This window comes from Salvelinus namaycush, chromosome 3 (genome assembly GCF_016432855.1).
Source record: "Salvelinus namaycush isolate Seneca chromosome 3, SaNama_1.0, whole genome shotgun sequence".
NCBI classification, from domain to species: domain Eukaryota; kingdom Metazoa; phylum Chordata; class Actinopteri; order Salmoniformes; family Salmonidae; genus Salvelinus; species Salvelinus namaycush.
The window spans coordinates 72,738,810-72,755,345 of record NC_052309.1 but is presented as its reverse complement, the minus strand read 5'-3'; the positions used below and the strand labels follow the sequence as shown (position 1 = coordinate 72,755,345).

Sequence of the window (16,536 nt, the reverse complement as noted above, 5' to 3'; positions counted from 1 at the left end):
CTATTTTGCAGGAGGTTGCTCATCTAAGAGCCTAAATTAAGTTTCCATTGAGGGATATGATGAATGGGCCACCTTGTTAAGAGTATAGAACAAGAAGGCCCGTACAAAAACAAATTGTATTTAATTATGAGATGGGTACATGTACCAGAAAATAATATATATTCACAAAATGACCAAGTGGGTAACCTAGGAGGCAAGACAAATAAATGTAAGAAACCTTGCCAAGAGCCCTGAGATCCGATAGAATCCTTGTCCAGGGAAAAGTGTAGGGTGGGGTAGGCAGTCCTGGTCCTGTAGTGCCGCAGCCACTTCATGTTTTTGATTTAACTAACCTGGAAGACCAGGTGTGTTGAATTTAGGCAATCACTGATCAATTGGTCATTTGGTGCCTAGTTGGAACAAAACCCTGCAGTACTTCTGGCACTCCAGGAACAGGGTTACCTACCCCTGGTGTAGGAGCTTGCCTGCATGTAAACAAGTATAAGGATGGGACGTTGTCATTCATTCAACTGGGTCTGTATCAAGCATCTGTAGGAGTGTTGATCTGGGGTCAGGGCCCCTTATCCATGTAATCTTATATTCATTGTAATCTATTAAAGGCAAAACTGATCCTAAATTGTCACTTAAATCTGAGACGCTTGATACATACGGTTCCTGGCGTTTATTTGAAAATATGCCCATTAAAGCTACACTTCATAGAACCACAAGTCAATTTACATACAGAAAAAGGAACATTTCCATTTCAGCATTAGAACAATTCTAAGATGGATATCTTTAAGTTATTAAAGAAACAACAGTAGTCAAAGAGAAATATACAGAGCAACGTTAATGTGCACTAGTGTAAACCTGAGATTAATAAAAGGGTGAATGTTGCAACCATCTATTAAGTGTCCACTTACACCAGCCCTTTGATGACAAAACCAGACTACTGCAAGTGAAGGAAAATTAAGACAAATTAATTTCAACAAACTATATGTTATAGTTGTGTATTGTCTTGAATCTGCACCATATATTGTCCCTGTGTGCAAAGTTTTACATAATGTTGCACAAACACTACTAGCTAGTAATGTTATCGTGGTTGTATAATGTGGTGTAGTAGGTCATCCCTGGCCCTAAGCCCTATGCAGACTGCACTCAGCAGGGCACGGAAATCAACCTGCCCCATCATCTCCCCGTTTCCCCTTGGCGCACTATTACCCTCTCACACCCACCCTCCTGCCTGCTCATGGGATCCAGTCCAGCCTGGGGCGGAAGTCCCTGTCCATCTGCTTGGTCTCGTCTTCCTCGGGGGGCTCAGAGGGGCTGGGGTTGAGATCGGGGTCCGGCAGCGGGCGCTGCTCGCAGGTGGCATGGGGGTGCATCTGCCAGGTGCCGTCCCGGTAGGTGCAGTAACACACAGTTTGCTTGTCTATCTCTACCCACTCCCCTGCCGAGATCACTCTGTCGCCCACAAAACAATTGGGCCCTGTAAGCAGGATGCAGAAAAATTATGTAGAATAAATAGATATTATATCAGATGTCACCATAAATGTGAATTGCATACATTTTTGACAGTTAACTGTGTACTTAATGTGCTCTTTTTTATCAGCATTGCAATGAGAAACTTCTGTAGTCTTATTAAAATCATCCTACTGTCATTTGCAGCACCAATATGCTATACTTTGTAGAGTTACTTACACATCCATAAAGGCAGACATACAGTTGTGGCTAAATAAATTGGCCCCCTGCACTTTTCTTAAATAATTCCCTACACAAGAAACGCCTATTGAACTTTGCAAAAACCCACTTAAACAACCCTAAATTCTGGGAAAAATGTTCTGTGGACCAATACAATACAAATCAGCACTACTGATGACCAAATTAAGCATTCAAAGAGACACTTCCTACAATCAAACATGGGGGAGTTTCAATAATGCTGTGGGATTGCTTTGCTGCCTCTGGTACTGGGGGCCTTGAACATGTGCAAGGCATCATGAAATCTGCAGATTATCAGTCCAATGTTACAACCTAGTGTACAAAAACTGGGTCTCTGTCGAAGGTTATAGGTCTTCCAGCAGGACAACAAACCCAAACACGCATCAAAAAGCACCCAGGAATCATTCAAGAAGAAACACTAGACTGTTCTGGAGTGGCCATTGAGTTCAGATCTGATTCCATCTAAAACATATGGTGAGATCTGAAAACAGCAGTTGGTGGAAGGCACCCCTCAAACATTGTAGAATTGGAGCAGTTTGCAGCTGAAGAGTGGGCCAAACTTCCAGTAGAAAAGAGCTAATTGAAGGCTTCAAGAAGCGTTTGTCAGCAGTTACTGTCTCTTGGCCAAAGGCTGTGCAACCAAGTATTAGCTGCCTTTCTAAGGTCTTCGAAAGCCAAATTAACAAACAGATCACCGACCATTTAGAATCCCACCGTACCTTCTCCGCTATGCAATCTGGTTTCCGAGCTGGCCACGCTCAAGGTCCTAAACGATATCATAACCGCCATCGATAAAAGACAATACTGTGCAGCCGTATTCATTGACCTGGCCAAGGCTTTCGACTCTGTCAATCACCACATTCTTATCGGCAGACTCAACAGCCTTGGTTTCTCAAATGACTGCCTCGCCTGGTTCGCCAACTACTTCTCAGACAGAGTTCAGTGTGTCAAATCGGAGGGCCTGTTGTCCGGACCTCTGGCAGTCTCTATGGGGGTGCCACAGGGTTCAATTCTCGGGCCGACTCTTTTCTCTGTATACATCAATGATGTCGCTCTTGCTGCTGGTGATTCTCTGATCCACCTCTACGCAGACGACACCATTCTGTATACTTCTGGCCCTTCTTTGGACACTGTGTTAACTAACCTCCAGACGAGCTTCAATGCCATACAACTCTCCTTCCGTGGCCTCCAACTGCTCTTAAATGCAAGTATAACTAAATATATGCTCTTCAACTGATCACTGCCCGCCCGTCCAGCATCACTACTCTGGACGGTTCTGACTTAGAATATGTGGACAATTACAAATACCTAGGTGTCTGGTTAGACTGTAAACTCTCCTTCCAGACTCACATTAAGCATCTCCAATCCAAAATTAAATCTAGAATCGGCTTCCTATTTCGCAACAAAGCATCCTTCACTCATGCTGCCAAACATACCCTCGTAAAACTGACTATCCTACCGATTATTGACTTTGGCGATGTCATTTATAAAATAGCCTCCAACACTCTACTCAGCAAATTGGATGCAGTCTATCACAGTGCCATCCGTTTTGTCACCAAAGCACCATATACTATCCACCACTGCGACCTGCATGCTCTCGTTGGCTGGCCCTCGCTTTATATTCGTTGCCAAACCCACTGGCTCCAATTAATTTATAAGTCTTTGCTAGGTAAAGCCCCGCCTTATCTCAGCTCACTGGTCACAATAGCAGCACCCACCCGTAGCACTCGCTCCAGCAGGTATATTTCACTGGTCACCTCCAAAGCCTATTCCTCCTTTGGCCGCCTTTACTTCCAGTTCTCTGCTGCCAATGACTGGAACGAATTGCAAAAATCACTGAAGCTGGAGACTCATATCTCCCTCACTACCTTTAAGCATCAGCTGTCAGAGCAGCTCACAGATCACTGCACCTATACATAGCCCATCTGTAAATAGCCCATCCAACTACCTCATCCCCATACTGTTATTTATTTATTTTTGCTCCTTTGCACCCCAGTATCTCTACTTGCACATTCATTTTCTGCACATCTATCACTCCAGTGTTTAATTGCTAAATTGTAATTACTTCACCACTAAGGCCTATTTTATTGCCTTACCTCCCTAGTCTTACCTCATTTGCACACACTGTATATAGATTTTTTTCTAGCACTGCTTTGCTTTATCTTGGCCAGGTCGCAGTTGTAAATGAGAACTTGTTCTCAACTGGCCTACCAGGTTAAATATAGGTGAAAAAAAAACAATTATAATAAAAAGCTCATGGGTGCTAATAATTGAGTCCATGACATTTGTTTTCATTTTCTCAATTAAAATTGTAAACTTAAGTTTCAAAAAACAAAATTGCTTCTTCAATGTTGAAAATTCAATGTGTGGAGACCAAACTTTTTTTTTTTTTAATTCCAATTTATTATAGAAGAAAAAGGGAATTATTTAAGAAAAGTGGAAGGGTGCCAATATATACTGAAAAAATATATAAACGCAACATGGAACAATTTCAAAGATTTTACTGAGTTACAGTACATATAAGGAAAGCAGTCAATTGAAATAAATTCATTGGGCCCTAATCTACGAATTTCATGACTGGGAATACAGATATGCATCTGTTGGTCACAGATACATAAAAAAAGGTGGGAGAGTGGATCAGAAAACCGTTCAGTATCTGACCACCATTTTCCTCATGCAGCGCGACACATCTCCTTCGCATAAAGTTGATCAGGCTGTTGATTGTGGCCTGTGGAATGTTGTCCCACTCCTCTTCAATGGGTTTGCGAAGTAGCTGGATATTGTAGTGTTGTGTTGTGTTATGTAGTGTTATTTAGTGTTGTGGTGTCTTTCTTGTTGTGATGTGTGTTTTGTCCTATATTTTTATTTTATTTCAGCTCATGAAACATGGAATCAACACTTTAGATGTTGTGTTTATATTTGTGTTCAGTCTACATCTGCATTGCTTGCTCTTTGGGGTTTTAGACTGGGTTTCTGTATAAGCACTTTGTGATAACTGTTGATGTAAAAAGGGCTTTATAAATAAATGTGATTGATTTACTGATTGAACTATATACAGCACACACACAAGCTGTTCCTTTACTGCCTGCTGTTGGATGGCTAGCCCCATGCCCCACTATCCCACCAGGCTGGGGGCTAGTGACTATTACTGTGTTGGACAGAGCACTATCGAGCTGTTTGATTACATCCCTCTTTATCCAGTATCTAAATTCAGTTATGTAATCTGTGCAATGCTGAATTCCATAGTTTAGTTCTAAGAATGGTTGGATCACACATCAGTGACTAAATATTTGAAATATTTCCAAAACTCCTTGGCTTGACTCTAACTAATAATTGAGCTTGATATAAATATGATGTACATATCATGTTGAACGCACAGTACAGATGGTACCAGTGCAGTGGAGCAGTGATTAAAGAAACATTGAAGATATTGACGACTTTAGACTCCAACTGGGGGCAGCAGCCAACTACTGCCATCGTAAACATTACATAAGAAGAGCTGCAGCTGTGTCAAAGCTAATTATTAATGGTTGACATCAAATCAATGTTTATTGGTCGCATACACAGTTAAGCAGATGTTATAGCAGGTGCAGCGAAATGCTTGAGTTACATACAGTTGAAGTCGGAAGTTTACATACACTTAGGTTGGAGTCATTAAAACTTGTTTTTCAACCACACCACAAATTTCTTGTTATCATGCTAAGGTTTTGGCAAGTCGGTTAGGACATCTACTTTGTGCATGACACAAGTAATTTTTCCAACAATTGTTTACAGACAGATTATTTCACTTATAATTCACTGTATCACAATTCCAGTGGGTCAGAAGTTTACATACACTAAGTTGACCCCAAGCATACTTCCAAAGTTGTGGCAAAATGGCTTAAGGACAACAAAGTCAAGGTATTGGAGTGGCCATCACAAAGCCCTGACCTCAATCCTATAGAAAATTTGTGGGTGAAACTGAAAAAGTGTGTGTGAGCAAGGAGGCCTATAAACCTGACTCAGTTACACCAACTCTGTCAGGAGGAATGGGCCAAAATTCACCCAACTTATTGTGGGAAGCGTTTGACCCAAGCTAAACAATTTAAAGGCAATGCTACCAAATACTAATTGAGTGTATATAAACTTCTGACCCATTGGGAATGTGATTAAATAAAAGCTGAAATAAATCATTCTCTCTACTATTATTCTGACATTTCACATTCTTAAAATAAAGTGGTGATCCTAACTGACCTAAGACAGGGAATTCTTACTAGGATTAAATGTCAGGAATTGTGAAAAACTGAGTTTAAATGTATTTGGCTAAGGTGTATGTAAACCTCAGACTTCAACTGTATGACCAGGCTTATGGATTCTGTATATTTGCGTTGTATGTTCAGGTCAAATTATACAGAACACATCTGTGTGTGTGTGTGTATGTCCACCCTATCATTATAGCATGCAAACTAGTGTGCAAGAAATTGTGTTTCTGAGGGTAGAGACCATTAATTGTGTTGGAAAGTTGTGTGTTTGTAGAAGTGAACTCACCAGTGTAGCAGACAGGACAGCAGTGGTTGGGCTCATATGTAGGGTTGACACAGTGTGGTGCAGGACAGTCAGAGATGGAACAATACACCTCCCTGTTGGGCTCGCAACGACATCTCTCACAGCGTGACAACTGAAACAGCAGGTTAGACACACCTTTAGACATATTTTCTACCACACTCACTTTCATTCTCTCTAATGTTAAACTCTGTGTTCTCCTGTCATTTGGAAGGAAGCATAATACTTGAGAAACCTATGAAGCATGCATCAATGTAATACCTGAATACTGTTTTCAATTGCCATCTCAACTGCTGACCCCCACATGACCCCTTGTTGATGGAGAGTAGTTATGATTACACTTGACAATAGGCCTACATCTCTCATGCAATAGAGGATAAATCAATAACCAATGTACCTGTCTTCACCATCAGGCTAGACACACAAAAAACACTGCTTTGACATTATGAGTATAATAAACAAATTCAAAGATCCAACCTTGGATAATGTACACAGTCACTTAAAGTAGATGGAACATATTGTCATGTTTCTTTAAAAAATAAATCTCACCCTGAATTCCTCGAATATTCTGTACATTTTGCCACCATATACACACACTTTGCTAACTGCCTCACACACTGGACAGCAGGACTTGTATTTAATCCGCGTACATCGAGGATGAATGCGAGGACACTTGGGTCGTATGCACACGGGTCCGTCTTCAGTGCAGGTGCACGGACAAGCAGATGGACTGGGATAGTACACCTCCCCGATGCTATACACAAATCCGTGGTCGTCTAAGCACCACTTGCCCCGGTAATCCCCAAACTCGTACTCCGAATCAGTATTGGTTGAGTATTCCGTCAATGTTTTGGGAATCGGGTAGAGGAGCGCGATGTAGAGGCAAAGCGCGCGGCTGTTCATCATTCCTGATATCTACACTGTGGCCGTCTGGTGCTCCCTCGTGCTCTTTTCAAGAGGTATGACGACGCATGGATGGTAGAGAAGGCGATGAGGCAAGAAAAGAGGGCATGCAACCACATTCCCCAATGGTCAACGAGATTTTACTCACAGCAGTTGTCCAAAAGTCAGACATTTTTTTTCTTCAATTTGAAATAATTGTAAAATAATTAAGGAATGTTTGATAATACATTCTCGATTTATCAAAATTACAATGCTGAGTTATTGACTAGGCAGTCTAAGCAATCAGTAGGCCTACATCTAGAGAAAGCCAATAAACCATTTGAAATAAGCCACTGGTCAGAAAGACAGAAATTACTTTTATTTGGGCAGAGGCTTGACAGTACAAAAAAAGATGCAAATCGCAGAGGCATACTAAAATCATTCAAATTCAAGTAAAAACAGTCATTTGAATGTGTGAGGTTTTATCTGAGGTTCATCATGACCATTTCTCTAGTGGTGTAACACAGCAACAGGGTTTGACACAGCGGTGCAGTTGCAAACAGCTCATGTAAAACAGTTCACAAATCATCCATTTGCTGTGATATAATAGGTGATATTCAAGGACTGGCCATTTCATATGAATTCTGAATTTAATCGATCACTAACAGTCCACACCATATTGATTACTAACTAAAAGTTAGATAAAAATAGGCAACAAAAATAGCATGTAAAAACCATTGTCAATTGGGTATGGAATAAATTAGGCCAAGGCCCTTCCCTGTTCTATCAACGCTATCAATCAACTTTAGCAAATAGCTAAAGAGGAACGGTTGGCTTGTGGTATGAATCCAGAGGTCTATAAGATCAATAGAAAACACACAAACTGAGTGTGGAAATGGTGGAAGAACATCACAGGGTCATATTTAAATGGGCACAGGGTTGCACGACATCGCAAATAACATACAGAATGTACAAAACTATGGACATCTCTACCCATGAAATCACTTCTATACATTTCAATATTTTTGATATGCAGCACTGTGCCCACAAAACATGACCCTAGTCTACAGGTTGGAGGTTGTGCTCAGAGAGAGGTGTGCCCTTCTACAGAGATGTTATTGGGAGGGCTGGCTGGCTGGGCTTTCCTCTGGGGCAGGCTCAGCTGAAGCAGGGGGGTCTGCAGGGGGTCCGGTGCTGCTCTCGGATGGGGCGGTGCTGTCACTGGTGCCCTCGTCCGTGACGCTCTCCACCGGCGGGCCCTGCTGCTTCTCTGCAGCAGGTGTGCCCTCCTCAGCCTCAGGCTGGGTCTCAGATGTATCTGATGCAGGAGTCTCTTCTGAAGGAAAGGAGGAAAGTGTGTAGGTCAGGTGTCTTTGTGTAGATTGTAATGATCATTGATCACAATGCTCAGTCTGAATGCCACAATGGTTAACATGTTACTGCAATAAAAGCACTACTTTTATCATGCTTTTTCTTACTCCAAACAGCAAGTTACTGAAATAACAAGAGAGAAAATGCTGTAGTTAGTGTTAGTGAGATGTTGGTATGACTGACCTGTCTCCATAGGGGTTGGCTTGTCCTGGTCCTCCTTGGTCTCTGTGGTTGGTGGGGTGGTGTTGTTCTGTTCAGTGATGGGCAGGGTAGATGAAGGGGAGGCTGCTGCTGCCTGCTGCTGTTCCTGGGCCTGGGTAGCCTTCTCTGCCTGCTCCGCCGCTTCCTTTTCCCTCTCCTCCGCCCGCCGCCTAGCAGCCTCCTCTGCCGCAGCAATCTCTGCTGCCAGCTTCTCCATGTCTACCTCCACCTTCTGACCGCACAGCTGCACACAGACAAACACATCTAGTTTTAGACACTGCAGCTTTGAGCAGTAACGACAAATCCGACTTTAGTACAACACACCAGCGCTACAAAGACAAACTTGAACAGCTACAGAGTGGTACAGAATACAAACCTATCATCTCAGCACGGCTGCTGATAATTTGTTTACTTTTATCTTCACTAGTACAAAAAAAGACTAAGGCTATCAGCTGTTGCACTTTGTATGAGGTGATTCTCACGTTGGACACTGTGGGGTGGGGGCACATACCCGTTTGAGCTCACTGTTGAAGGAGTCTGTAGTCTCCAGGAATCTCCTCTTCTTGTCCTGGTGCCGGTCCTCTATTTGCAGCAACTCTGCTTCCAGCTTCCTCTGTGGAAAGGAACAGTGTCAAACCAGACTATTATGTGATTGCAGTCCAGTGTGTGTTTTCCACTAGCTTTGCTTACCTGGTGCACCATGAGGGACTGGACCTGGCGCTTGAGGACCTGCATGCGTGCAGTGGTGACGACAGAGCGCACATCTGGCACCACAATCTCACTAAGGATGTCACTGATGAGCCGGTGGTTCCTCTGGAAGCGAGCGGTGGCCGTGTGCTTCATGGAGAACCCATCGTCATAGTCTACGGAAAGGACACAAACGTTGGCTTTCAATACACACAATATGGATAAACAAAAAAAGGTACAGGAGACAGAATTTCTAGCCCCCAGGCCATTACCATCTGGGTCTTCAGCAGGCTGGATGCTCATGTAAGGTTCTCCCTTCTCAACGCGGGTCTGCCGCTGTCTGCTCTCCTCCTCCAGAGCCGCCTCGGCACGGTTCTTGGCATTGATGTAGGCCAGGTAAGCCGGTGAGTTGTGGTAGGCCTTCAGGGAGTCGTTGTACTCAATCTATAGAGAGGCAGTAGTTAAATCTCAGTGAAAAGACTTGACTCATTTACCCAAGGCAAAATAGCTAGGGCATTGGAAAACTGAAGCTCCCAACTGCAAACTGTCCTCACCTTTTCCGCTTCATATTCATTCAAGTAGTCCTGCTTCTCCTCTTCAGTGAGGTCCCTCCACATGCCACCAATAATCTTTCCAATCTCCCATAACTTCAGATCCGGATTAGAGGCTTTGACTTGGTCCCAGACCTGGCAAAAAGGAGGCACCGTGGTCAAAACAGAGCAGCAACTAAACCGGAAAATGTATAATATATAAATACACAAGAAGAAGAAAGAGGGAGAGAAAGATTTGATTTGGAGGAGACAAAGGGAAAGCAAGCACAATAGGTCACACAGAAACAAGGACAGACAGAATCAACAATGAAGACAGGTGTTGAAGAGGAGTGGATCCGGATGGTGGTGTAACTCAGCTGTCTCCGACCTCCAATCCAGAGGGGGTAAAATGTGAGGAACATACCACCAGGGGTCATCAACAGTGGGGTCCCCGGCCATCCAGACGGTTGGCTGGGTGACCCCCTGTACAAGCAGTAAAAGTAGACACCGTGGGTGTCTTACCTTCCTGCTTACCTTCCGGCTGTACCGCATGTAGGGCATCAGCGGCTTGTCTGGCGGTTTGGGCGGCTTGGGAACAGTGATTCCTGAGGAATTCTGGGAAAGAGAGCCAAAGAAAAGATCAACAGGTCAAACCAACAGACATAGTGATTACAGAAAGCACTTATGTACTACTATGAAAAAGGGGCAGGGCCACAACTGAAAATGACACAATCTGCTTTAAGTGAAGCTCTTAAGTAGACTCATTCCAAAATGTTGCACCTTATTTTTTGGATAGTGTTTCATGCATAGCTGGTATGTAGAGGACACATTATTGCCCTCTCAGTGTTAAGGGCTATAATTCAAATGAATAGTGCTATCAGTTTTGGCTGCCTTGTGATTAAAACACCAACCAGTATGAACATCTGACATGCCAAGTCATGAGCCTTGGATGGACGGGGCAACATGCTGCTGCTCCCTAGCAGGATGTACAAGCAGGGGAGGGGCATGTCAGAGGGGCAACTGCTCTAACATGAAATGCTTTTGCATCAAGGAGTGGGACAAGATGAGGGGAGCTGGTGACACTTCAAACAAACAATCACATGTGGTTGGTGGGTCATCAAGCGGAGCATCAAATCAGTTGGAGTAAGATGATCGTGTCTGTTTTACAGAAGATTATAGGAGGACTTTGGGGCAATTACTGACCTCACTTGACCACGGCCAGCAGCTGTTTTTGTTGTACCATTTATCCCCCCCCCAAAAGTATCCTTTCCTGCATGTTGAATATATATATATATATTTTTTTTTTCACCCTTCTATTGTTGTACCAAACACTCATTTCTCCCAATTATCCTTGTCTCACTCAGGGAATAGCCAGCCTTACTCCTTGGGCTCTAGCCCTGGATGGCATTGGTCCTACCATTACCCTGTTGTTGCTGCCGGTATTCCCTCCCAGCCTGTAGTTGTTGTAGGCCAGATGGCTGTATGGGTTGTACCCCACAAACCCAGGGGTGTTGGGCACTTGCTGATGGAGACAAATGAGACAAAACACAAATGAGAAATGACACAAACAAGGGGGAGGGACAACAAAAAATGAAAAGGAGAGTTTTGGGGGTAATGATTTACATAGCATAGTCATGCGAAAGCAGCGCATAGTCATTGGCTTGTTTCTGTCATAGGAGCATCACAAAATAAAAAGATAGCAAAGAGGGAGGTAAACAGCTGGTAACTGGCCAGTTCTACTTCCATCTATTGATGTTCAAAATGTATAGCAGCATGTGATTTAGATGAAGGGAAAATGTTTGTCTGTGAGCCACATACTTGGAAATGTATTGACAGAACATCCTGAGCTAATATGTCTGTGCAGTCCTGCAGCCCAACCGTACATTACTGAGCTCATGTTGATTGTATAGAAGACCCACTCCCCTGGCAATGGGAGAAAATGGGAGGACTGATGTTGGATGGTGTGTGATACTTACAGTTGTGGGGGCTGGGGTGGGGGGAGGTGCATATGATGGCCTTTCTGTGTAAAATAAATGTTAAGACAAAGTTTAGACATACAAAACAAAAAGAGTAAATTGGACTCCCTGTGTCAATTAAGTTCTATAATGCAGTTAGCGTTTAACCTGCATCTAAACCTACATGTTTTTACAATACAGGTCACAGATTTCTTTAAACTGGTGAAAATTCTCAACCCTTGTCGCTTTTTAGTCTATTTGTACGCTTGAGGTGAATCCGTGCAATATTTTCAATTGGACCCCTTTCGTTTTTCGGGGTTGTCATTTAGCAGATGCTCTTATCTAGAGCATTAGGTTTAAGTGCCTTGCTTAAGGGCACATAGACATATTTTTCACCTAGTCGGCGCAGGTATTTTAACCAGAGACTTTAATGGCCCAACGCCCTTAACCGCTAGGCTACCTGCCACCCCAAATCAAAACAAATTGACATAAATATCTACTTACTTGACATCTTGGCTGAGGAATTGTGGATTTCAAGCTATTCTCGTCATTGGCGCTGTAATAAAAACATTGAGCTTGTTATAGGCAAATAATAATAATATCAATGCCAAAAATGGCTAGTGCTGCAAGAGATTGAAAGATTATGGCATCTGGAAAACAGACCGTAGGATTCACACTGTTGTTGGCTCCATAAATACAATGTAACCAGTAGGCTGCATACAAAACATGGTGTAATTTCCTTAAAATACGAAATAAACTAATTTAAAGCACTTTCTATACTAACAGACTAGCTCTCGCCCACGCATGCATCTTGGCAGATCCGACGTAAACTCATGGACCGGACCTAGTGTGGAGGTATAGAAAATACAAAAAAAAATATTTCGTATTTGGGATTAATGGCACCCTACGCATACATAAACACGTTCTCTAGAACCCTAGCAACATCTTTACTTCCATAAATTAATAAAGTATAGTGAAGCTAGTCATGAACGCAGAGCCCCAATTTACTGAGCCAAGTAAAATAACGTTAACTTTAGTTGTCATCACCGCGATGTGAACAGAGCAAACTAGCAACTGGAGGGAGGCGGTAGACCCCACGTTGGTTGAAACTGGCCTATCAAACTTTTTTTGTTTACGTCAAAATTGCGTCAGGTGTTTAACACTTAGATTGATTTTAATAACCAATTGCAATGCTAAGATATTAGCAATTGACTAGAGACAGATGCAAATACAAGATACCAGTGTGTGAGAATCTACCCGACAGTGCCAATGTGATGACGCAATGGTTGGAAAATGTCGAGAAGTGGCTAGTAAGAGAGCTAGCCGCATAGTGAGATAGCTACAGTAACTATAGTTAAATAATTATAGGTTGTAACTACCTACGTGAAGGACGTGATCTCAAAACATACGCTAACGTTGGTTAAACATCCAAACTAGCAAAGTTACAAAATGTAGCTAGTTAGCTAATCTAGTAAGCAGAGTTAACGATAACAGCTAACAGTTACTGTTAGCTAGCTCTTAAACCCTTTTCCATATGTAGGGTTTTCAGCGGTTACATTCGCCCACATTTGGTTCCATGTGAACTACAATTCCGACGCTGTGTTTTAACTTTTAGATAAAGTCAATAGCCACTCCTTCCAAACCGATTTTCTAAACATATGCTGATATGCCCCTTATCTTTCATATCAGTGAGAAATCAACTATACAAATACAAAATATACACTTACAGTATTGCACAGAAGTTGTGTTTCTCCAGTTGAAGAACTACACTTCCTCCCCACTGTTGCATACACAGCCAGGTGTTCGAAGCAAGCTAGATAGCTCATTAGCACAGGTGGCCGCCTATGTTTTCTGTCTGGCTTCCGTAAACAAGAGATTGAGATATGGCCTTGTGGGAACACCAACCCTATAAAAAGGTGTAGTCATTTAACCTTTAGTTCTTCAATTATTTATCGCTGATATGAAAGACAAGTTTCCAAAAACGTACCGCAGGCGATGCGTGTTAATGTTTAGAGCAGGCGCCGGGGCTCTTAACAAAACCCACCCTGGTCAGAAGCTATCGTTAATATGCGCTAAAGCAGTTAGCGTCTATGAATGGAGTCACAGTTAGCTAGCGAATGTAAGCTAAGCCTTGCTTGCAAGTAAATGCAGATTGTATTTAGTTTGAATGAAAATACAATTCTATTCAGTTGATCTCCACCTTCATCTGACCTTTTCGAAAAGTAAAATGCAAAACTATCGAAAGGATATACACTTGAAAATGAACTCACCCCGAGCTCTTTTCTTTGTTCCCTCAAAAGCGCGTTTGTAATTTTTTTCGCTGGTGAATAACTGCGGATTAAAACACGATTTCGTAGAACACGCCGTCTACTGTTTCGGCGAGGAACCGCTGATTTGCACCCAGTGAGTTAATATGCTTAATCTTTGCTTACCGCTAGGTGGCTGCAGAACACCGCTACTGATTTTATGCAGACTGCTTTTAGGTATTGCATGGCTGCCCTCCTTGCTCATGGCTTGAGCAAAGATAAAACAAAACTGATATTGGGTCAGCTCTCAATCCCGTACCGTTATTGTTGAAGTTCAAGCACAGACAGATAGATACCTTGTCCCAATTGTCCTCCCCTCCTTAAGATGTTTCACACAAATGTTTCACCTCTTGTCTTTCTTACACTTCTGTGCACACAGATGCACAGAACACATAAAAATGGTATGTTTGAGATTCAAGCTCAATTATAGTTATTTAGCCCCTACAACGCCCTGTAAACTTAAAGTACAGTTTCAGTTCACTTGTATAACACCACCACTTCTTGACCAGATTGAGGGCGAGATGTGTGGTAGTACGTCACCAGAGCTTCCATGTTGCTGTGAGTGACCTGGATATGTATTAGTCTTCTCCGTTCATTCAAAGTATTGCTGCTAGAGTGCATCCCCAGAAAGAAGCAGACAGGACTGTGAAGTAAGCCCTAATAATAAAGGGGAGCTTTTCTCCTGAAGACCAGACATCTAGGCTAAACCTTGTGTGTATGTTGCCCAACACCAAGGCGCAAAATGTCCCCATGAGTGTTTACTTATGTCTTTTTACATTCTTACTGTCCTGTGAGCTTAATGAAGATGTAATATGTATGAGTGCTATATTATGTTTCTGCTCAAGGTTTGAATGGTGCCACTTGTGTGTGTGCGTGATGAGTCTGTGGAAGAGGGGGAACTGGGATTTGTCTTCATTTGACATAGTTGAACAGACAGATGGATGCTGTCAGATGTTGAAACATGTATTTCCAATATGGAGTGTCCTTTCCCAGGGGTGTTTAACCTCCTTTCCCACTCCCACTCCCACTTCTCCATTCTGGCTAGACTGCATTGAGAGAATGTGCTGTTCTTGCTCTGTCTGTACTTTTACAAACTGCTCCAAATGGAAACGTCCCCAAAGTAACATAGCAGAGAGCAGAATGCAATACTTTTTTCAATGATTCTGTGCTTATTTTTCAAGCCAGCAGCTGCATCATTTATTTTCAGTCAATCATGAAACCAACAATATCCTTCAGGATTGTCAAGTCATTGAAACATAGCTTCAAGATGAGGACTTGATACCATAGTACAATTATACTAAAATGTAGATCTACTTGCAGTGCATATAACTAATATGGTCCAAAGATAGCGACAAGATATGACTTGAACATAAATCTGAATGATGAATATCTCTGTCTGAGATTAATATCTCTGTTGTCTGAGGAATGTCATAGTAACCGTGAACACCAATCACCTGCACACAGACATGCGTGTTGAAGAATAATGAATATTCATTTCCGGGGGCACAGATGGTGTAGTAAAATAGGTTGCTAGGTAACGCTAGCTGACCAAGGCTGGGGCTCCTGCAGATAATACATCCGATGAATGCTTATAAGATTTCTCTTTGAGAGAGAACATATACACCGAACAAAAATATAAAACGCAACATGCAACAATTTCAAATATTTTACAGAGTTACAGTTCATTTAAGGAAATCAGTCAATTGAATTACATTTACTAGGCCCTAATCTATGGATTTCACATGACTGGGAATACAGATATGCTTGTTAATCAGATACCTTAAGGTCACAGATACCTTAAAAAAAAGGTAGGGGTATGGATCAGAAAATCAGTCAGTATCTGGTGTGACCACCATTTGCCTCGGCTCCCGAGTGGCACAGTGGTCTAAGGCACTGCATCTCAGTGCTACAGGCGTCACTACAGACCCTGGTTCGATTCCAGGCTGTATCACAACCGGCCGTGATTGGGAGTCCCATAGGGCAGCGCACAGTTGGCCCAGCGTCGTCCGGGTTTGGCTGGGGTAGGCCGTCATTGTAAATAAGAATTTGTTCTTAACTGGCTTGCCTAGTTAAATAAACGTTAAATAAATATTAAATAAATGCAGTACGACACATCTCCTTCACATAGAGTTGATCAGGCTGTTGATTGTGGCCTGTGGAATGTTGTTCCACTCCTCTTCAATGGCTGTGCGAAGTTGCTTGATAATGGCGGGAACTGGAACACGCTGTCGTACACGTCGATCCCAAACATGCTCAATGGGTGACATGTCTGGTTAGTATGCAGGCCATGGAAGAACTGGCACATTTTCAGCTTCCAGGAATTGGGTAGAGATCCTTGCGACATGGTGCTGTGCGTTCTCATGCTGA

General features: G+C 42.6%; 2 protein-coding genes across 9 annotated transcripts; both read right to left on the bottom strand.

The window, feature by feature from the left end:
* Window positions 1–1,164: 1,164 nt before the first annotated feature.
* si:dkey-283b1.7 (von Willebrand factor C domain-containing protein 2-like) lies at window positions 1,165–7,140 on the bottom strand. The gene is made up of 3 exons (XM_038988615.1): window positions 6,787–7,140; window positions 6,223–6,352; window positions 1,165–1,465 (listed from the first exon to the last, which is right to left on the bottom strand). The coding sequence occupies exons 1-3, from the start codon at window positions 7,138–7,140 to the stop codon at window positions 1,224–1,226; spliced, it is 726 nt and encodes a 241-aa protein (XP_038844543.1). The 3' UTR covers window positions 1,165–1,223.
* Window positions 7,141–7,476: 336 nt separating this feature from the next.
* LOC120037372 (SWI/SNF-related matrix-associated actin-dependent regulator of chromatin subfamily E member 1-like) lies at window positions 7,477–14,195 on the bottom strand. 8 transcript variants are annotated; one of them, XM_038983507.1, is made up of 12 exons: window positions 14,134–14,187; window positions 13,591–13,769; window positions 12,368–12,419; window positions 11,885–11,928; window positions 11,326–11,430; window positions 10,431–10,523; window positions 9,933–10,064; window positions 9,651–9,822; window positions 9,382–9,554; window positions 9,203–9,304; window positions 8,674–8,935; window positions 7,477–8,455 (listed from the first exon to the last, which is right to left on the bottom strand). In XM_038983507.1, the coding sequence occupies exons 3-12, from the start codon at window positions 12,372–12,374 to the stop codon at window positions 8,235–8,237; spliced, it is 1,311 nt and encodes a 436-aa protein (XP_038839435.1). In that variant the 5' UTR covers window positions 12,375–12,419; window positions 13,591–13,769; window positions 14,134–14,187; the 3' UTR covers window positions 7,477–8,234. The 8 variants fall into 8 exon arrangements, with proteins under 8 accessions (XP_038839435.1, XP_038839436.1, XP_038839434.1 ...); XM_038983508.1 differs by lacking the exon at window positions 14,134–14,187 and adding an exon at window positions 13,851–14,021; XM_038983506.1 differs by lacking the exon at window positions 13,591–13,769 and having other exon boundaries at window positions 14,134–14,195.
* Window positions 14,196–16,536: the final 2,341 nt, after the last annotated feature.

Bases quoted from the DNA above. Each gene is read 5' to 3' on its own strand.
- si:dkey-283b1.7 (XM_038988615.1), bottom strand. From the start codon at position 7,140: ATGAACAGCCGCGCGCTTTGCCTCTACATCGCGCTCCTCTACCCGATT. The intron at 6,353-6,786 runs GTGAGATTTATT...CTGCTGTTTCAG, and splicing joins GAATATTCGAGGAATTCAGG to TTGTCACGCTGTGAGAGATG. The intron at 1,466-6,222 runs GTGAGTTCACTT...TCCTGCTTACAG, and splicing joins CTGTCCTGTCTGCTACACTG to GGCCCAATTGTTTTGTGGGC.
- LOC120037372 (XM_038983506.1), bottom strand. The intron at 9,305-9,381 runs GTAAGCAAAGCT...TCCTTTCCACAG, and splicing joins AGTCCCTCATGGTGCACCAG to AGGAAGCTGGAAGCAGAGTT. The intron at 8,456-8,673 runs GTCAGTCATACC...CCTTTCCTTCAG, and splicing joins GCCAACCCCTATGGAGACAG to AAGAGACTCCTGCATCAGAT.